Source organism: Peromyscus eremicus, chromosome 13 (assembly GCF_949786415.1).
Source record: "Peromyscus eremicus chromosome 13, PerEre_H2_v1, whole genome shotgun sequence".
Lineage (NCBI taxonomy): Eukaryota > Metazoa > Chordata > Mammalia > Rodentia > Cricetidae > Peromyscus > Peromyscus eremicus.
Window position 1 is genome coordinate 44,599,104 of NC_081429.1, and position 22,959 is coordinate 44,622,062.

At 38.3% G+C, this 22,959-nt stretch overlaps 1 protein-coding gene across 1 annotated transcript in view; it reads right to left on the bottom strand.

Annotated features, from left to right (window-relative positions):
- The window catches only part of Unc80 (unc-80 homolog, NALCN channel complex subunit), a 180,390-nt gene that overhangs the window by 150,886 nt on the left and 6,545 nt on the right, over positions 1-22,959 (bottom strand). Inside the window, 3 exon segments of the mRNA XM_059278011.1 lie at positions 9,439-9,578; positions 11,836-11,915; positions 14,473-14,596. Coding sequence (XP_059133994.1) covers positions 9,439-9,578; positions 11,836-11,915; positions 14,473-14,596 — 344 coding nt within the window.

Sequence of the window (22,959 nt, forward strand, 5' to 3'; positions counted from 1 at the left end):
TGTCTGTTCATTTGTCTGCCTGCTTGTTTGTGACAGATCCCCCTAGGTAGTAGCATGGTTTGGCCTTAAACTCTGATTCTCCTAACACAACTTCCCAAGTGCTAGGGTCATAGGCATGTCTTGAATTGACGATCTATAATTTATCAGTAGTTTAAAATTAACAAAGTGACACATGCTTACAGTTAGCCTGTTATCAAAATTAATAATATGGAATAGGGGTTTGTGTGTTTGGTGGAACTTTGGTTATACAGTTTCATTAAGAATCACAAGTCAAACACACACACACACACACACACACACACACACACACACACACACACACCCCTACAAATGAAGGTTGTAGAAACACTTTTTAAAAAATACAAACCCAGCAGGGTCCATGTTCACTCAGGGTTAATGGTGGAGATCACTGCATTGTGATTTCTATCCTGAAACTTTTGAAGTAGATACTAAAGTGTTCTATATATGTGACAAGCACATTTAGTGATGTTTATTTTGTTGCCTTTTTATTTCTCCTATGCTTTTTGTTCATTTTCTATTGTACTTTTCTTAGTGATAAGTATTTTTCTTCTGTAGTGTATAGAATGGTATACCCATAATCTAAGTGGTCCACTGTTTACTTAAATATCAGGCAGTGTATGATTATACTTTTCAAGTAAGGTTATCTGTAAAATGGTGGTGGGTTTTTGTTGCTGGCTTTGATTTTCAGATTTTCACGAATTCCCTTGCCATATGTGTTTGTAATTCTTTTTTGCTTGGATGTTAGTAATGATTCAGGGATACATTTGAACTTAGATTCCTCATGTATCCACCTTCTGAGTACAAATCCAAAGGTAGATGATGTACTCCCATCATGTATGCTTTTTTTTAAACAAAATTTAACAATGTTAATGTTATAATGCTTAATGGAAGAGAATAAGAAAAATATTAAATACAAAAAAAAATACAAACCCAGGTCACATCTGATATGGTTTGTCTTTTTCACATCTCTTTCTACTCCCTTATCAAAGCGCATGTCACACTGCGGTTTCTATTATCATTAACAACATCCTCTGGTGCGCTGAGTGACACCTGTCCATGTACATGAAAGTTTTGAATGCCATTGCTGCCTTCAAAAAAATCTTGTATTTTTTTCAAATTTTGTTGCATTTTATTTATTGTATCTGTGTGCATGCGTGTGGGTGCTTGCACCACTGTGGGTGTGGCGAGCTGAGAAGACAGCTTGGGGCTGTGTGTTCTTTCCTACTGTGTGGGTTAGAAAGGCCAAACTTAGGCTGTCAGGTTGGGAGGCAAGTGTTCTTAACTGCTGAGCCATCTCAACAGCCCTTAGTGTTGTCTTATAGTTAAATATTCTGAATAATTTAACTATAAATTAGGAAACTAAATTTAAGATATTTCAGCACATCAGACGCCACACGCTAAATTATTCATTTAATGTATTTATTTACTTGTTTGTTTGTTTTTTTGAGACAAGGTTGCTCTGTGTAGCCTTTGCTGTCCTGAAACTCACTTTGTAGACCAGACTGGCCTTGAACTCACACAGATCTGCCTGCCTCTACCTCCCAAGTGCTGGGATTAATGGCGTGCATGCACCACCACTGCCTGGCTAACACATTAAATTATTAACTGGAATGGAAATCATATTTAATAAGCTTTCTATATAATTCTAAATTCTCACACACACTGAATTGGGAAGTAGAATACTCTGATCCTCAGTTACAGGCCAACTTTAAATCTATCATAGAGTCCCAGAGATTCAATTTTAAATCTATTATATAGTCCTACAGTCTCCTTCCTTCTATTTCTCATCAGCTTTACCTATAGACAGCATCCAAGTGCTAGTGGCCAACACATATCACCCAGAGAATCACAATTACGTCCTTCAGATCTCCTTGTTTCTTCTCTTGCTCTCCATTCCTTAAACTATTAAATCATCCTTAGAATGAAATGCAAAATCCTTACAGTGCTGAAAAACATCTGTCTAATGTATATTCAGATTCATTTTCTTTGTTTCCTTTTCCTCCTCTGCCTCTTGGTCTTTCTTATTGTCATTGTTGTTTTGTTTTTGAGATAAGGTTTCATGTAGCTCAGGCTGGCTCCCAACTCACTAAGTAGCTCAGCCTGGGCTTGAACTCATGGTCTTCCTGCTTCTCCTGAGTGCTGGGATAATGGGTGTGTACCATGCTATCTATTCCAACCTCATCCTCTATTGTGCATGCGCTGGTGTACCAGTTATCAATGTATTTTCACTCCTTTTCAACTCTTATTTATTTTTGGTAAAGAACCTCTTCCACTCTCTTTTGAAATTGTCCACTGAGCTCTTTATTGCCTTCTGAACCTTGACTGGTTCTACCCTCAGCACTAGCTTGAGGGAAAATAATACCTTTATTTTCATTTCTACACATCTTTCTAAGAGACTTTCATCACTCTCCTATCCCCAAACCCATTCCATTTCTCTTCCTTAGAAGAACCGTGATGTGACTTGTTCCTGTAAGCCTATCATTTACACCTAAGTTAACAGGAATTCTTTCCAGTGTTAGATCTAGAAAGAAAAGACAAAATAAGAGGCTGGCTGGCTACCAGCTGTGTAATTTTAGGTCCTCAAACCTTCATGACAGTCATCTAATTTACAAGAGTCTGTGAATGCCATTATTTCCTTGACTAATCCTCTGCAAGAAGGCAGATTTCAGCAGGTCAGCAGAATCATTCCCTCCTTTGATGAGCTGGAGTTATAAACTCTTTCTTTTGTCTTCATACCTTAGAGTTCTCTAATTCTTTACTTATCAGATTTGGTAATATCCTAAAATTTTCCAGTCCCTAGAACATTGTCCCATATGTGGTACCAACGGACCACTTCCATGAAGTCTCCCAGGAACACAAGAAAAGGGGAAGATGTTAAGAAAACAGACACCAAGGTTTCCCCTAAAATTTCCTGAACTGAAATTTCCAAGACTTAGGCCTGAGAAGTTTTATCCTAAACAGTATCCTCAGGTATTTCTTAAATGCCCTTAATAAATTTGAAGAACAAATACCTTAGAGAAACATTTAAAGAATGATTTCTGCCCCTCTAGACTGATATTCAAAACAACTGCTAAACTGAAACACCATAATTCGGATGCTATATTGACAACTTCATGTCCAGGACACCTGATGACTAAATTTATGTCTTTCTCTACACACTGAGTTTATTCAACTAAAACTAAAGACTAACTAACTGTTCAGCTTTGTCCTCTAGGCATTAACATCTATATCATCATCATCACCACTACCACCTTCTTCTTCTTCTTCTTCTTCTTCTTCTTCTTCTTCTTCTTCTTCTTCTTCTTCTTCTTCTTCCTCCTCCTCCTCCTCCTCCTCCTCCTCCTCCTCCTCCTCCTCCTCTTCCTTCTTCTTTTTCTTCTCCTCCTCCTCCTCTTCTTCTTCTCCTTCTCCTCCTCTTTCTTTTTCTTCTTCTTCTTCCTCCTTCATTCCTCTTCCAAAAGAACTTGTCAGTTCAGTGATTGGATGATGGGCTGCAGAACAGTAAGACTCCAAGGATATAAATAAGGTTGTGGCCATAAAACCCCAAATAGGGTAATCACAGATTTGTATTTCAGTTGTTTGCTATGGAGGAAACTATTTGAAACTGAAGAAGGGTAGTGGGAACTTAGGTTGATTTTGGAAACAGGTATGACCCTTTAAGAAGGACTGTTTCTTGCCCCCAAGTTGGCCCCAACCCCAAGAGATTGCTCTTGTAACAAATAGTCCTGAAAGGGGAAGCCCCACAGGACCAACCAGGAAGAAGTCTGGAGGAAGTGGGTCCCCAGGAACCTATAAAATGTCCAACCTAGAGAACTGGGGTGGACCCACACCTCTGGGGCCTCTCCCATTCCCTTGATGGGAACTGTTTGTTGGTTCTAATAAAGTCCTTGAATTCTTTTTCCTCTCTTTGGCTGGTGTTTCTCTGCTCTGTAGTCAATCTGTAAATTCCTTTCACTGCATCCACTACCCTCAGAGTCTATCTGTAACTGCTGCTTCCATCCCAGGACTCTCATCCGCTGCTTTCACTCTCAAGCAGTTAGGATTTCACATCCCCTGCCTCACATACTCTCCAGTGGCTTCTATCCCTCCAACTGTCACCTCACTGTCTGGTCTGAGCAGGTCTTTTTTCCTGGAAGTACAATTCTTTTCCCATCCCATGGAACTTACTCACTGGTACCCCCAAAATGACCACCCCTCACCCAAGACCCCCTGAAAATAGCAACAGTGAACTAACAATGGATTCAGCAGCAAATAATTAGAACCTCGAATACCTTTAGTTTTTCTTTCAGTCACTATATTATTTAATTTGACGTGTGAACTCTACTGGTTGGAGGTCATTAAAAAGTAAAATTGATAAAGTATTTCATCTAGGACAGTATTATCATATGTAATTAACTGGCCAATGGAAGCTAAAAGCCATTTTCACTAAATTAAAACATGAGAGGGTAGGAAAAAATGAAAATTCCATGACTGAATATGAATATAATTTTTCTTTTAAATGATATATATGGAAATAATGAAAAGAGGCTCAGTTACAGAGAAGTTAATGGCATTTATTTACCTAATGGAGGAATATGTCTTATTTCTCATTATTTTAAATGTTAATTTATTTATAATTATCATATAATTTATAAATATTTATAAGTTAATGTATACCATATTTAAATATTTCTAATATATTTAAATAGCATTTCACTCAGTTATGTGTACACAATAAGTAATGATGATGAGAAAAGGTCTTCACAAAGGTAATATTGCTTTAATCTACTCCCAACCAACTACAGCTTTGGGAAACCAAGTTATTATTAATGAGTACTGAAAGCAAGTGATTATTCTGGAAGTAATACTTGTGATGGCAGAGAAATATGGGAATCACTCTTGACCCTCTGCAGTATTTAATGAAGCATAAATTATATCTATGCATATGGTAATTAAAGATGTAATCTTACATCAATTTTAAAACTAGCTACTTGTCTGCTGAAAGCAGTGTGCAGGGAAGAGTGATGTTGAGTTCATTTAAGGTCAAGGCACAGGCCACAGTGATCTGGATTTGCTTGATCTAGGTAGACAGCTTTCGTTGCTAGGATATTTGCATGGCTTCATTATTAAGGCTCTTTCTTCAAGCCTGATAAACACATGAACTCCTCCAATGGAGATACATTAACACTAGCATTTGCTAAGCAGTCTGACTTGTGCATAATTTCCATGGTAACCAGCCACTGTAGCTAGGCAGAGAGAAGACAATTCATTTTTTTTTTCAAAGTGCCACTGATTCATGTGTAATTCACATAATGTGGGTGTATTGTGCTATGGGAGAGTGTGTTTATGTATTTACATCAAGAAATGCAGATAGATGGCAGATTACACATAGGTAGGCAGATAGATGATAGGCGGATGGCTCCAGTTCAGTAATGTCAGGAAACAAAACAACATCCTTTCATAAATAAGAATATGGGACATTTTAGTTAGCTTTTTTTGTACATAATCAGATTAGAATTAGTACAGTTTGATTTTTCAGAGAAAAGAACTTCATTTTCTGCTTATACTTATAATCTCTAAATATTTGCAATGGTCAAGAAAACTCTGCAAGAAATAAAATATAGATATTTTACAGCCTCGAGATTTTATATTCATACTGTTTTTTTATGACTTTTAAAAACTATCTGGTATAAGCTAAACATTTGAAGTAAGAGATGTAAGAGATTACTTCTTATATTAAATCAAATTAAACATTTTATAATTTAATTCAGAACTGGTAGAAGAGGCATATTCAACAACTGAAAAAGTAATAATAAAATTTACAGTATATGAAATGATAGCGGCATTATCATCAATATTGTTTGTTGTTCCTGGCCTCTAAAGGGAGTTCCCAGTGCTCCCTGACTCCTGGTCCTTACACCCTAGTGTAGGATAATCCCATACTCTACCATAGGTTGGATGTTGTAATGCACAGTATATAATAGAAGCAACAATCTGTGAGTTTCAGAGTGTACTATAAAAACACTGAAGTTCTATATTGGTGTTCTCCCTCTTGTATAATTTGTTTTGAGTAAAGCCAGTTTCCACATCATGTGTGGCCTTAAAGAGAGACCCTGATGCTGAGGAACTGAGGCTAATTCAAAAGATATTTTGGTAACAAAATAAAAACCTTAAACTTGGGGAATGGCTGTAGAACCCTGGAGCAGGTAGAACCTATAAAAAGAAATGAGGAATGTAATTTTATTTTTTTAGTGTAAATTTTCTAAAATTTGTAAATACAACTTCTGAACTTTGAGGAAGCTGCTGGTGGAGCCAAAGGATGCTGCTGGGGTTGGGGGCTGAAAATGTTTGCTATGTAGAGGCAGGACTAAGTGTGCACTGGTGTGGACGTTACACAAATGTGCCCAACAAACTAGGTGACAGAATGAAAGAGATGTCCAGATAAGGTCTAAAAGACACCTCCTGGTTTCTGTTTGCTGGTTACAGTAAACCAGAAGAGAAGAGATAAGAATTTAAAAAGAATTATTAAAGATTTGTTATATGAGATATAATAATATTGAAATTTCCCAGCTTTTACAGAGAATAAATGATGCTAAAATTAAGAAATGGATGACTGCAAACATAAAATCCAGAGAATTGTTAAAAAAACACAGCCTGAAAATCAAGCCAAGGGTGAAACTATAGAGTTACTTGTTAAGACTTCAAAATAATCTAAGGTTGTGCTTCAGAATACTCTTGAATCTGACAAAGACCCTCTACAAACCTTGACAGTATGATGCAAATATATATGTATATATTTATAATATATGCAAATATTAGTATTTATAAATATATATTTATTTACTTATATTTGCATATATGTGTATATAATAGTCTATTATTATCTTTATACTATTATCTGTTATATAATTTTATGGTATCCACTACATAATTTTACATTATCTATTATACAGTTTCGTAGTCCATTATCCTTATAAACATTATCATTATATAATTATCTTTTTTGTGTGCATATATAATGACTTATAAGAAAATTATGAGCATGGAAGTCTAAGATAGAGATGGGATATGGAAATGTGGATTTTGTCTATCCACTGGATCCTAATAAAATTCACAATGAACCTATAAAAATAAACATTATATCAACAAAAATACTTCCAGAGACATTAAAAATTGAAAATAGGCTCTCTAGCCCCCCTCCCCCAAATGGTAATTGCAGGAAATAAGCTGTGAACATAGGCTACATTTCTGGGAAAAAGAAAGTCGGCTTAGAAGATAGAACCAAGAGCTTAGAAGGAGAAGTCAATTGCCGTGGCTAAGAATGGGCTGCATTCTAGTCAAAGGGCCTCCACCACTTGGAGCTCAGCATTAGAATTGCTATGAGTCAGTTCATCCCACTTCTTCTCTTTCAGTAGCCATGTATAAGGCAGGTATCTTATGCCTGTTTTTACCACACTTGTGGTTACATATCATTTGTCTCTTTAGCCCATGGGCAGTTGGAAATAGTATAGTAACAGGACACACGTAGCGAATAAAAAGATACTGTATGTATGCTGAATGTAGAGATAACCACTAGAAGCAGCTGCAGAAATCTAAATAGGAAAATGGTAAAGATTTGAATTAAATGACTGTGAGGAAGGATGTGAAAGGCATTGAGAAGGTAGACTGTAAATGACTTGGATTGGAATGAATTTGGATTGGTATTTTTGCTTGCTGTTCCTAAGAGCTGGAGTATGAATGTAGACCTTAACTGAGCTGCACCTTCAGATTTGTTAAGTAAGATATCTGGGACCATGGTTGTTCCACCTACTAAAATAGAAACCAATAAATAAATGCATATGTACTAAGCCTACACATACAAAGATTCTAATTTTTTCTACAGGGCTTTATGTTTTCAATAAGTCTATGAAAAATTTCAAAAACAATATACTTAAATAATCAGGTCTAGGGCTAGGTAGAGATAAATTATTTAAAAACCATCAAATGAAAAGGTGAGTCAGATATTAGAAGGAGATACTTGCGAATCATTTTTCTCTAATAAGAGATTTGTATGCAGAATATACTGAAGATTCTTAAAAGTGAACACTTAGACACCCCCATTAAACGTGGGAAAAGTTTGAATAGCCCTTTGATAAAAGAGTACCTCTGAATAGCTCATAAGCATATGAAAGCATACTTCGCATCCTTAGTCATCAGGGAAAAGTAAATGAAAGCCACAGTCAGGTCCCATTTCACACCCACTAGGATGACTATAATAAAAAGAGAAAAACAATAAAAATGTTCCTGAGGATACAAAGGCCCATATATTGCTGGGGGAGTATAAAATAGTGCCAGCGTTTTTGGAAAAAAATTTAGTTCTTTTTATATTAGGCTTAAATTTGCTACACAACTCAGCAATTCTACTCATGGATATCCACCAGTGGAATGGGGACCTATGTCCATAAAAGATTTAAGTGAAGGGTCACAGTAGTGTTATTCATAATATATAAAACATGGCAACAAACTATCCACCCAGTGATGAGTAAAGAAAGCTGATTGATTTGTCCAAGCTAATAATATTCAGCAATAAAAAGGAATGAACCACTGATGTGTGCAATGATGTAGGTTTAAAAAAAACTAAAAAATATTATTAAATTAACAAAGGCAGATGCATGGTACCATAAACTAACCCATTCCATGTTTACAATGGACCTAACTGGATTTTGGTGACAATTATACAACTTTGTAAATATACCAAGGAATGATTAAAATATTAACTTTAACAGGTTGATTTTATGACATAAAAATTATATCTCCATAAAGCTATATTTAAAACTTCATTTTAAAGTACTATCACCCAAACAATAATTTCACTGGAAAGTAGAAATATAGAGATTGTCCTATAGTCCATGGCTCACTCGGTGAAGGGGCATACTTTGTGAATCTAGGTATCCACAATCCCTTTAGGGAGTAGGAAGAGGTAGACTAGCTTGGTCCTTGCACAAGGTTAATTGCAAGCAAATCCCTTTGTTATGTTCACAAAATAACAGGAAAGAGTTGGAATGTTTAAAGAGTAGACTTGATAATTTCAAAGTGTTTTAGCAACACCCATTTCAATACAGGGATTTACTGATGCAAAGTGTCCTTACCCACTAAAGCAGATCCTTAATCGTAACTGCAATGTAATCTTCTTAGAATATCACTGGGATTTCTGCACTTGGATATTTAACTCAGGCATCTCACTAAATCTGACATGTCTTCCTACTTCCAGCCTGATTTGTTAAAATGAGGGACATTCATTGCTGGGGTTGTAAAAAGCAATTTATATCTTGGCTAAAACGGCACACACACACAGAACACACATTCATGTTTTAAAAAATGAGGGCTGTAAAAGCAGCTAGGGTGCAGTCTAACTCTCAGTAGTTGGGACATGTTTCATCTAGCCTTCCAGTCAAGTACCTTGAATGCGATGGGCCTCTTTCTTGGGAAGTTTGGGAGGACAGGCTTCCGTCAAAGGAGTTTCCCTGGTGGCAGCCTGAGATGGTGGCCTTGGGTGACGTGGAATCAGGCTGCAGTGCTTCGCCGACCCCCTGAAGTCCCTTTTGGAGGTGAGACAATAGATTAGTTCCGTTCTCTGCTTCAGTAATATCCTCTAGAATTACCTCCTTCATCCATACAGAGTCATATATATTAAAGCGTTTCTTTGCAGAGCAAAGGCGATCATAGACCTAGAGATTTGCCTTTGTCTAAAAGGCAATGGAAATAGACAGCACCGGTGTCATTCCAAGCGTGAGGCTTAAGTATTTTATAGGTTTTGTTTAACTTGCTCTTCATTGTTTTCTTGATCCCCTCTATGTCCAGCGTCTGCAGTAGAGTTACGAACCCTACAACTCAGCACAGACATGCTAGCACCAAGGAGGACAGAACAGGAGTGTGAGGCTCAGCCTCGTGCCAGCATAGCAGGAAGTCATCAGACTCAAGTCAGAACCTGAGGATTAAAGTTTCCCCACCATTCATGAGAAAAGGAGTATAACACACTTTTCTATTGGCTTCGGGGACTTTATCTGCAAGCGTGCACTCAACAATTCATTTTATTGAGTAACTTATTTTAATTCCACTTAGCTGACAAATGCACTTCTGCTCAGGTCATGGAAGTGTTTTCTGTAGGTATCATAGATTAACTTCTTAAGCACACAAATCCTTGGATATCTACCATAGCCGGTCAGCTGCAATCCTCCTGCCTCAGTGTTCTTAGCAGCTGGGATTATAAACATGCATCCTGGTTGTTTATCAAAAGGATACAATTTAGACTGGTAATAGGAAGGAAAAGAGCATTTGTGTTAGAAGAAGTAGGCTGAGCAGAGACTCAGGCTAAGTGAGCATGAGCTGTATGCTGGTGGTATGACAGTTAGCTGAAGGTGTGACCACAGAGAGAGTCAATCAAGAAGCATGGTGTCAGGTGGTGGGAGTACTGATCATCAAAGAGGAATCTGGGCTTCAGGCTCCTAAGGAGGAGGAGCCATGACAAAGGGTAACACCTTGCATGCAGTAGCTTCAAGGAAGCGAGTTAATGAATAAAGGGTGCATTAGGAAGGCTAGTCAGACATTATTAAGTTGCATATTTGTTTAAGCCAGAAAGGCTTTATAGATACAAAGTCCAATTAGGAAGGTCAAGTCTGCAATCACGTTATTATATTTTCATTATATAAATGGTTGAAGGAAATAACCAGCACTCATGAGCAACACAGTGAGAAGCACCAGGCACTGCAAGAAATCATAACAGAAGATCCAAGCAGAGTAAACCAAGCTCCACACAATCTTATATTTAATGTGCCATCACTTACAGACACTCCATTATGTTATATACCACTAAGAAAAATAAAACACTTAAGACTTGTGCTTCTTATCAACGAAAAGCTTAAATCATATATTAGTTTGGAAGAGTTATTTTAGGTTTATCTAGGTATAATCTGGGTTAAGTATTCATTTTGTGTATGTGTGAAAGGAGAGAAGTGAAACATTCCAGTGTAGTAGTCTTAAGATTTCTTCATTTTGGAATAGTCAACTTGCAGTTGATATTTGAGGTTTTCCAAGGAATAATTTCCCCTATTAGTTCATAAAAGCATTGTTTCTTAAAGCTGTCCACTCTTCCTCTGACATTCTTCTCAGTCACTGACCCTGATGCTGCAAATGTTGATACTGCCCATGACCAATCTCAGGTTGCACAAGAATGATTGCCTTGTCAAGATACCCACCGGGTATTGAGACTGTGAGCAACCAATGACCATCAATCACACTCCATTACAAAGACATTAAATGTGGAAAAAAACAAGGTTTATAAATCCCAGTGTAAGCAATTGCTCAGAGTATGGTAGACCTATCAACACACTGGAGCCTCCAGCTTAGAGTTTAGCTTGGAAGATAATGCTCTTCCTGAGAACAACATGTCAATTAGAAAGAGAACCAAATTTCAATGGAAGACACCAGGTTTTACTTTGCACCGGTTGAAAGGAAAGTGAACAGAGATCAAACAACACTTTTTGAAAGTGAGATGAATGACAACAAACACTTATTGTTCCATGTTAGCCATCGAGATAAAATAAAACCTACTTCATAATGGTTGAGATACAATACTCATACTGTTTTGTCCCAACACCTCTATACTATTGGAAGATTCCTAATATTAATTTTTACACATGATTGACAGAAGACCTCAGCCTGAGCAAAGCTGCATGTCCAGGATGGAGGAGAGGGTTTTGAGTGGAGAGTATGAATCTCAAATTCATGTCTGATCCCTTACAACGTGTTACTCAGAGAGTCCCTCCTGCCCCTCTTATTATGTGATCACAAACTGACCTCGCCTTGCTGTCTTGTGTCTTGATTTGGTGACTCACAGGTCTGACTCTTCTGACTGTTGACAGGAGAGCTTCTCTTGGCTACAAAGATGATATAAAGACCCATCACCGATTATATAAGATCACAAGTTTGTTTTTATCTCATAGGTTCACGTCATTTCCAAATAAGAATAGTTTCATATAACATCATCACCTTGAAAGAAAACACTGAATCATGTGTCATGTAACTGAAACCAAACAGTCAATAAAAACAAGCACCTCCCAGTTTTCAATGTATATGTTTATCTCTTTATTCAGTCTTACGGGGATGAAGTTTAGAAGTTGGTAATAATAAAAATAAAACAGGTATAGGCTGTTTATCCCACCTTTATTGCATACCAAGTCCTGTAAACTGATTGAATCTTTTTCTTCACCTTATTCTATTGCTGTATAATCATACCAATTTATAGATGAAAAACTCAGGCAACGGGAAGTTTAACTTGACATTTGTGGGAAGATTCCAAGCTAGTCTTTGTGACTTTGCATTCATGTTTCGGTTACCAGGTTAGACTGGTCCTGTAGTAAGATTCAATTAGACTACATCTGTACTTTAGGTAGCTGGGTGGCTGTGGTAGCAGTGTCTGCCTTGGCTGGGCAGTGAAAATCCAAGTTACTGTGAAGGTCTCCTTGTGGAATTGCTCTCCCTAGCCATGCCATCCAGGTCACATCCAAATTCCCTTCAGATACTGGGCACCATTTCAAGTCCCAGGTATCAGGGAAAAGAAACCAGCCCTCTGTGTTTTCCAGAAACCAAAGGAGAGGGAGGTAAACAGTCCATGGGGCTGTCCTGGAAGGTCAAAGTTTCTTTTTCTTTTTTTTTGGGGGGGGGGCGGGGTTTCGAGACAGGGCTTCTCTGTGTAGCTTTGCGCCTTTCCTGGAACTCACTTGGTAGCCCAGGCTGGCCTCGAACTCACAGAGATCCGCCTGGCTCTGCCTCCCGAGTGCTGGGATTAAAGGCGTGCACCACCACCGCCCAGCTTTAAGGGTCAAAGTTTCTTAGACGTTTTTAAAAACGTGTTAAATGACCTTCTATGTATGAATCAAAATGAGAGAGATGGGGCTGGAGTTAAAAATCGGTGGTAGAGAACTTGCTAAGCACATACAAGGCTCCAGTGTAAGCTTCAGGGGGTCAGACATCTAACTGTGAAGGGGTGATTCCATTTGCATAGGAGAACTACAGCAAAACTTAAAAAAATTGTATTTCCTTAACATATCATGAAGGTATGACACACACTTAACTAATCTTTTTTTTAAACCTATGCATATTTTACTCTCAGCCTTATTTCTATTACTTTTAGTTTTTTAAAATAATCTTGCACTCATCCTATATTCTGTCTCCAGTTGTTTGAATCCAGATTAATTAACCTCATTCTATACATAGAATCTGAAGCAGATTCACAGCTATAACACCTTTACTTATTTAGTTCCTTGATATTTAAAACTGCGATATCACTCTTGAATCTATCTTTCAAAAGTTAATTATATATATATGTACATATATATAGAGAGAGTGAGACTCAAGTACTTTTTATTATATGAAAAAATCAATTTCCTTTGAATGACTCTATTTGTCACAATAGTAATCTTTTCAAACACATGACTAATAAGGAACTCGACGGCTGCAATGACTCTTTAATATATCAAACACTTGGAAAGTTGTGTTTGATTATAGAGGAAAGGAATGGAAGAATTTGCTTGTAGTTTTCTTCCACTTTATAGAACCCCTTTACATGTACAATCCTCCACTGTCTGCCTCTAAAATGTACAAACTAAGGAAGCTATCTCCACAGATGTGTATACATGCGGTTATAGCATATATGTTTCTATAGATTTTCTATCTAATTTATTTATTATTGACACTAAAAGTAGGACTGAGAATAGAAGAACAGAATTTATTAAGCATTTACTCCCAAACAAGTACTTTATGCACTTTCTCATTTACATTTATCAAGAAGCCAGATAAGGTGCTGTAGCACCTCTATTTTACATGAATAGAAATACACATTCTGGAGTTAAGTTGTATAGTTGAGTTGTATACATGGCATGCACATACAGCAAGAGATGTACTTACAGTGAAATATGAGTCTGTTGTACACTTATAAATTTATCATGCTGGGCTACTTCCACAAATCAATTCAACCATAGGACTAGCTCACCACACAATTCCAGTTCCTTAAGTAAAATACTTTGATAACAATAAAATGCTATGAAGAGATCTCCAAGGACCCTCTACTTCATCTATCATAACCATGATTCAATAATAACTATAATAATAATAATGATCTTTTAGTATATGACAGGTATTCTTCTGAATATATATATATATATATATATATATATATATATTTAATTTATTCCTCACACCAATTCTACAAGCAATACTAATATTTTAATTCTCATGTCCCAGATGTAGAAACAGAAGCACAGTATAGTTAGATGATTACCCAAAAACATATGTGTCCCATGTGAATATGCCTCATACCTAGGTCACCCAGATAGCTTTCCAGAGGAATTTACTTGTTATTATCCTCTTAAAGGAAAACCATCCTACCACAATACCTACTGTGAGGGAACCTGCCTGAGCCCTGGAGTCACGAACCTGTAATGATGCTCCTGATGGGTTTCACCAGGGCAGTAAAGCCAGAGACTTCTGGTTGTCTGTGCTCCCACATAGGCTGCCATATAACCAGCCCACTGGCCAGTCGGAAGGTGAGGTCAGATTCCTAGGGACAGAGAAGATGTACGTTCAGTAATTGGTTTGTATCAGTGAATTCGTCAAGTTCCACAGATCATTTTCAGAGGGGCTTGCCCTGGCAAACACTCAGATGAGTGTTTCTAGGCAAACCAATGATCCTGTTAATACTACAATCAGGATGGAAATTACAGTGACCTGCTTTATGGAAAATGAGAAATTAATCAAATGTAGCTTTGGAAAAAAGCATGGGATACATAAATCATTGTTTTGTTCGCAGTGAGAGAGATCTGTTTATTTTCATAGTCTTGGCAGATCTCCTCATGCTTGGTTAAAGTGCCATTCCTCTTGATTATGTAATTGTCCTTATTTTTCCCTCAGGAGGCAATATCCTCAGAGCCTGGATACTTTGACTCCCAGTCTCCAATGCTTCTCCCTTTCTTCATTTCATGGAATTGAGTAAATATGTTTTGATTCTTTATAGTGACTGATATCATAATGTTCTCTTGACAATCCTAATTCTTCACAGCAAGGGCTAGTTGAAGAATTCCCCTTTCCTGCATCTCCCAGTATCACCACAGCACTTCACACAGATGGGGAATTGTGTGCACAAAGATACTCAATAAATACGTGTTAAATTTGGCTTTTTTTTTTTTTTACAACCCATGCCCGTACAGTTTATTTGTAATTCAAAGCTCCTTCCAGAAACACATTCTACGCATCATTATTGCATCGTATTGACAGGCTTAAGTATTTGAAAATGCAACCTCATATTATAGCGTTCAAACTTGTCATAAGATCACATCTTAAACATTTCAGCTCATCCAAAAAGTGAACACAGAAGCAGGTAATATGAACACAGATTAGTAAACACATCTGAGACTCAGGAATTCACTTGGGACACTATTTTGAAAGTCTAGCTTATGTTATTGCAACCACTTTGGGAAGTTTTTAAAGAACAGAGGAGGCTCAAGTCTCATCTTGCTAACATACTCAGACCCATTAAATTAGAAACCCTGTGAGATTTTTCTAAGGTTTCCCCCAAGGACTCTCTTCTGTAGCCATAGCCTAGCACTGAGCTAGGAGATTCCTAAGAGGAACTGGAAAGCTGGAAGAAGAAAAGCAATTTAGCAAATGGAGAGTAAGTTCACTGGATCATAAGAAATCTTCAACTAAAGGGTGCTGGCAAAATTCCCAGATGAAGGGCTGGAGAGATGACTGGGTGCTTAAAAGCACTTGCTGCTCTTTTAGAGGACCAGAGTCTAGTTTCCAGCACCCTTCCCAGGCAGCTCACAACCAGCCTGAAAACCCAGTTCTGGGAGATGGGACACCCTCTCTTGGTTTCCAAGGGCACTACACCTATATGGTGCACATACATACACTCAGGTGCATGCACATAAAATAAACAAATCTCTTTTAAAATCCCCAGATAAGTTTACATTGTTAGACTTGGGGTATCCATGTTTCATTTCTGTTGTGTTATGTAACAAATAACCCAACCAAAAGCAAGCCAGGAGAGGAAAAGGTTACTTGTCCATTACTGACGGAAAGTCAAGGAAGGAACTAGAAGTAGCTAGTCACATCACTTCCACAGTCAAGAGCAAAGAGGATAAACACACCCTTGCTTGCTTGCTTCCTCCTGTTTTACATAATTCAGGATGCCCTCACTGGAAAATGATACTGATCACCATAGGCTGGGTCTTCTTCCATCATTGAACCATCAAGACAATTCTTCCACAGACATGCCCAAAGCCAACTTGATCCAGACAATTCCCCAGTTGAGTCTTTTTTTCCCTTAAGTGCCTTTAGATTGTAGAAAGTTGACATTTAAACCTAACCAACACACTGGCTCTTCCATTAAGCTAAAGACTGGGTTGAGGTCTGTTATACACAGATTCCTTTGAAGTGAAACGTGCCAACTAGGAGAGAGGGGACACTCATGAGATTCTGGAGGTAAAAAAGACATAGAATGCTGGGCGGTGGAGATGCATACCTTTAATCCCAGCACTCTGGGAGTTCGAGGCCAGCCTGGGCTACAAGGTAGTTCCAGGAAAGGCGCAAAGCTACACAGAGAAACCCTGTCTCGAAAAACCATAAAAAAAAAAAAAAAAACATAGCATGTTTGGGAGAGTGAAAAAGTGCAAGATTCTCCAAAGGCTCCTCTCCACCTTGGTAGAAGCAGTAAATGGCAGCTGGGGGAGGGGGCTCTAATTCAGAGAAGCTGAGCGATTTCCCAGACCTGTCCAGTTTTTGAAAATTGAGCAGAGAGAGCCAGATGTGCAGGTTTTGGTCTGTCCCTGGCTCCCTTCTGTGATGGGTAGAATAGTGTGTTACATTTCCTCAGGGGAAAAAAAAAAGACAAAAAAAAAAAAAACCCAAAAAAACAAAAAAAAAAACCTCTTGCACAGCAGAATCCTGGATCCATTAGTAAGAGAACCACACGGGGGCCCACAAAGGAAAAGCCTCTTGGGTTCCCCGTAGAAGTATGACAACAGTTTACAAAGTACTTCTTGAAATTCATTCCACATTTAATTCAAATATTTGTACATTATGTGCTATGAACCTGATGCTATTCTAGGTTCCTGTCTATATCAGGGAATAAAGAGTACAGAAGCCCTTGCTCATAGCGCACAGGAGTAAAGTAGGTAGAGCAATACAGCAGGCTAGCTTCTTAAAACAGGCAGTCCAGGGAGCGCAGGAGAGGTGACTTCTGAGTAAAGACCTAAGTGACAGGACGGAGTTTCTATATAGGTGTCACGAAGAAAGTTATTCTATGAGAGGCACCAGCAGTCATAGTTCTTAAGTTTGACTAGTGGGTCAAGAATCAAACAATGAACTGTATATCTAGAGTAAAGAGAATGAAAAAAATACACGATCAGGAAAGTTGTTGAGTGTGAGAGAAAGTTACCTGATAGAACACAGACTTCAGCAGGACTGGGAAGAAAGGAAGCACCAGGTTTTGAGTAGCAGAGAATATATGCTTAATAACTTAAATCAAGTCATTGAGAATAGTTTGAGAAAGGGAAATTTGAAATAAGTGTCAATCTGTCAGGCTAATGTTATCACTTATACGAAAAGTGATTAGATTGGAATGCTAGCAGAGAGCAAAATTACAATTCTGGATGCATTTTGGAGATATAGTTACAGAATTTGCTAATTGACTGGTAGTAGTTTATGAGGAAGGAATGAGCCTGGGATTTGATAAAGATGAACAGAATGAGATGGAGTCGGTGATGGGATTTTGAAAGCATGGCCTGATAAGGCTGAGATACCACTTGGCATTAAACCGTAGAAAATTAAGAAGGCAGCTAAAGAGGTCTAGGGGCCTTAAAATGGATGGCAGACACAGTACCTGGCATTCAGAGAATCACCATTAGATAAAGGGAGCCAAACCTCAGTTGACCTGGTTTTAATGATTTCTTAGTTACAAATTCAACCTGTTTCATTTCCGTGTTTCTCATATATAATCTCAACATAAACAAAATTGTAGCAGAAGCTAAGCATGATGGCACACGTCTGCAATCCTACCAGGTCAAAGAGGTAGAGGCAGGAGAATCAGAAGTTCAAGGTCATGATTGGTTGCCTAGGAAATCAAGACCAGCTTAGTCTACATCATGAGTTTGAAAACCCCCAAATAATAACAGTAATAAGAATGAAAATGAGGAGGAGGAAGAAGGGGAGGGGATGAGGGGACAGGGGAGGGGGGAGGAAGCAACTTAAAAATTTCAGTGAAAATGACATCAGGAAATACTCAAGTCTTTTACTGAAGTTCTGGTCTTTAACATCCAGTGTATCAGTGTGATACTTGACACTCACTGATAGTTACTGCAATCATTTGTTTGTATTTGTTTTATCTCCAACTGAATAAAAGGGGACATTTCGCAGGGCGGTGGTGGCGCACGCCTTTAATCCCAGCACTCGGGAGGCAGAGCCAGGCGGATCTCTGTGAGTTCGAGGCCAGCCTGGGCTACCAAGTGAGTTCCAGGAAAGGCGCAAAGCTACACAGAGAAACCCTGTCTCAAAAAACCAAAAAAAAAAAAAAAAAAAAAGGGGACATTTCTAAAGACAAGCTAGACTTTCTCTGAGGCCTCCCTCCTGACCATCAATGTGTCCTCATTGGTTAAGCGGACATATTTCTACTTTCTCCAGGCAATAGCATCTCAATTCGGTCACTCTTCATTTTTTTCTTTGTTTTATTTTACATACCAACCACAGTTTCCCCTCCCTCCTCTCCTCCAGTTCCCTTCCCCTACTTCCCTGCTACCCCCTCATTCATTCTTCTTCAGTCTCTATTCCGATGGGGTAAGGTCTCCCTTGGGAATCCACAAAGCATGGCATCGAATTGCTCCTCCCCCTTCCATCAAGGCTGAACAAGGATGACAGCTAGAGAGCCTGTATGGGACCGACCTAGGCCCTCTGCATCTGGGAGACAGTTGTGTAGCTTGGTCTTTTGTGGGGCCCCTAGCAGTGGGACCAGGACTCATCCCTGATACATGAGCTGGCTTTTTCAAATCTATTCTCTATGGTGGAATGCTTTGTCCATACTTCATTTTTTTTGTTTTGTTTTGTTTTTTTCGAGACAGGGTTTCTCTGTGTAGCTTTGCACCTTTCCTGGAACTCACTTGGTAGCCCAGGCTGGCCTCGAACTCACAGAGATCCGCCTGGCTCTGCCTCCCGACATACTTCATTTTTTTAACACCTGCTGTACCTATGGCTTCCTCTTATGTTAGCGTGTTATTTTCAAAGTATTCTTAAGTTGTCAGATTGCATAGGCCCTGCCACCCTAATTATTTTCCTTCAGTGGTGCTCTATGTATGTGATGTACAACTTGGTCCCTGGAGAACACTTTTTAAAAATCATTTAAATAGTTGAGAAACAAGACTTAAAGATTCCTGAGAAGAAAGCAGATGTAAACATGGGCAGAATCTGTCTCTCTATCTTTTGGGTGCTTCTATCTATTCCACTGAGGTCTCATTCCTATGTTAGTGCTGAGAAATTGTATTTACTGGTCACTGAGCAGATTTCACTGAGCAACTAGCATTTAAACAAAATTGTATACTTCACACATGGATTTTGTTCAAATCCATTTGCCACCTTGCACTTTGCTTTATCTCCTGCTGTTTCTCTAAGACTTTAAATAGTGCCTCATATATAGTAGGCACCCAAGAAATATTCCTTCACAGAATAAGTGCCAATATGAGACTCTGTACTTTAACAAATGTTATTTTGTTTTCACTGATTACATTGAGTATAAAATTAATGATATATTTGACAGAATATTCAGATGAGTCACTTAGGTGAAATATTGGAGTGAACTATAAATTAAAAACATAGAAAAATAGGCAATGAATATGTCCTTAAAATGAGTAACTTAGATGACTTCTAATTTATAAATTCATTCATTCAATAAGTATTATCTTCCAAACACAGATACCGTGTTAGCTTCCACAGATGCAACGATAATTTCTACCTTCTAACCATTCACAAACTAGTATGAGAAAGACGTAGAAAAAGATTACAATGAACAAGTTAATTACAACAATAAACATGTCCCTACAATATTATTGAGATAGAGATGAGCAAATATAAATTTGGAGTAAAATTCTAACAGATGTTTTCTAGCAAAGGGGTAGATGATGTAATCCTAATCCTAATACTCCAGGCAGCAGGACCTTCAAAAGAAAGGCCTTGAAATAAATGGCTAAACATCTACAGCTCATAGAGAGGTATACACATCACAGAGGGTCCAGGATACCAGACCAGGACTTTGACACTTAGCATGAACACAAACCAACAAATCATTTTATGTATGTTCAACATAGTCAGATCTACACTTTACATCAACCACTTTGGTGTTGACAATGGATTTTATGAGAGAGAAACCAGAAAACCAAATCCAGTTAGAAAGTTAGAGGCTCAAGTAACAGATGCTAAAGGCTTAGGTCAGGTTAAGGCTATCAATAGGCACAGAGAAGATGTGATTAAATTTGAGAAATATTTGCAAGGTAGAGTTGGTAGTACTCAGTGATTCCTGGGATATGTCAGGAGTGAAGGAGAAAGCAAAAGTAATTCAAAAAGTAAATGATGTGAAAAACAGACCATAGGGTCAGTCCAGAGAAAACAAAAATGCCCATGGTTTCTCTACTTGGATCGCTAAATTGAAATTAACCTTAAAGCATGAAGGAATCTGGCTTAAAGAGGCAGAATTAGGAGACCTCAGCTTATAGACCACAGATGCCTCCTGCCCCTGGGAGGGGATCCTCAAGGAAAGTTGTAGCAGCTGTAGCCAGGGATGCAGCAAAACAGCAGCCGTTGGTGCTATCCGGGCAAGAGAACCTTACAACAGGAAGTCACAGTGTCAATTTCAAACATGGCTGAGGTTTAACGCAATGGAGACTGCAAAACAATATTAAGTCCAACATTAGTTATTTATGACCTGACTGGAAAACTGCTCCAGCACAAAAACTTGGGAAGACTTGGGAAATCTGATGGTATTGGGCTGGAATTTTTGTTCGGCTCTTGACTGCTTGGATATCCAGCTTTGAAGGTCAGCTTCACGTCTGGGAAAATGGAAGCAAAGACACAAACACCCCTGTGGGTGGATGGAAAATTTTCAAGTAATGCAAGCGAAAGCTGTCAGATATGGAATAGAAGCAAGCACTGAGGCTGGAGGCTGAAGGGGAGGGGAGAGCGTGAAAGCCTTGTGCCTATCTGAACTTTGACATCCCTGTCACCCTAGGTAAAGGAGCACGTGTCTGTGTAAGTGCTGAGAGGGGATTTGATGCTAAGTGGGCAGCCCACGAGGTCAGGAGACTATGGCTTTGTAGGAGCCCCCTGGGATGGCTGTGTGTATTCTCCAGCAACATGCAGACCTCTCAGACAGTGAATGAAGAGACAACTTTTGGTCTTGGTTTGGGTTGGGGTTTAAAGAGCAAAGGGTAGGAATAGTACTCGTAAGGGGCAGAAAGGCCAGGGGGAGGAAAATAGACCTTAACACAGTCCTATGATTAATAAGCAAATGGAAAGTCTAGGGTACTGTTCTCAGTCAAGTCCAGTTCTCTACTCCCCATAGAACTGGGGATATTTGGTGACCTCTGGAGTTATCTGTGGCTGTCACAACTTATGGAGGAGAGAATGTGACCAACACCTAGCAGGTAGATGATCAAGATAGCATTAAATATTTTACAATTCATGGGGTAGTATCCAACAAAGGATTATTGGGTCCCAAATACTGACAGTGTCAAAGCCAAGAAATACTAATCTATAGATCTTATATCCTTAGTGACTTAGAAAAAACCCTACATCACTCTCAAACAGAGAAGCTTTGATTCAATAATTATATTTTTATAGTATCTAGAACAAAACAGTAATGAAAATGATAATATAATAATTATTCTAGCAATATAGCTAATAACAATTATTTACAATGTTTTTGTCACTAACAGTGTCCTTACATACTGACTCCTTAGTAAGTGCTCCATTGCCAAGCTACTTCTAAAATTTGGAGGGCTTCTAGGGAGCATTCCAACTCTATCATATCTACTGAAAGAGAACTTAGTACTTCTCTTCCCATAGTACAGAATATTAGTAGCAATAAAATACTGATGCTCAAACAAAATGCCTTTTTAATGTCTTCCTATGTTTTAGGTTGAATACTATAACTGGTTTAATCCTCAGAATGCTCTCAAATTTGTTCTTATGTCCAATTTATACTTGATAAAACTTAGTCGTGACATAGGAAAGCAGCATCCCTTCATTTAGAATCTGTTCAAGTGACAGTAATGGGCATTAAAGATGTTCTCAGACACCGATGATAATTCCTGGTAGTGAATGTTGCTAAGGAAAAACACAGGGTGAATACCAGTGGTGAAAAGTAGTGAATGAACTTTCCTATGTGTTGACATTAGACAGTGCCTGAATTGACAAGAAATACATGGCCACATGAGACTGTGAAGGTAGAAGGCAGGGGTAAATGTTTCAAGCAGAGAAGAAAAATAGTTCAAAGACCTGAACATAAGAATGGGTTTATGGAGTTTAAGGATGAGCCTGGACATGAAAAGAAATGAGGCTGAAGAGGTGAGCAGGAGCCAGAACCTACAGGTCCCATGAGCAAATGGATTGTCTCAGTTGAATAAATGCTTTCCTTTCAGTGACTCTTATAAAAGAATCTTAGTAGTTGAAAGTTAAAGCTTTTAAAGCAATTTGATGGAACAGCATTAAAACATTTGATATGTTTAATGAATAATGCTTTTTTATAAAAGAAAACTGAAGTTGATACTAGTCCTCTCCTTCATAGTAATTGTTAGTGGTTAATGGTCCCATACACCTTCGTATATTCAATGCTGACTGGCATAGCTATTCATTAGGGTTATAATACTGAAGAACAGCTAAGCA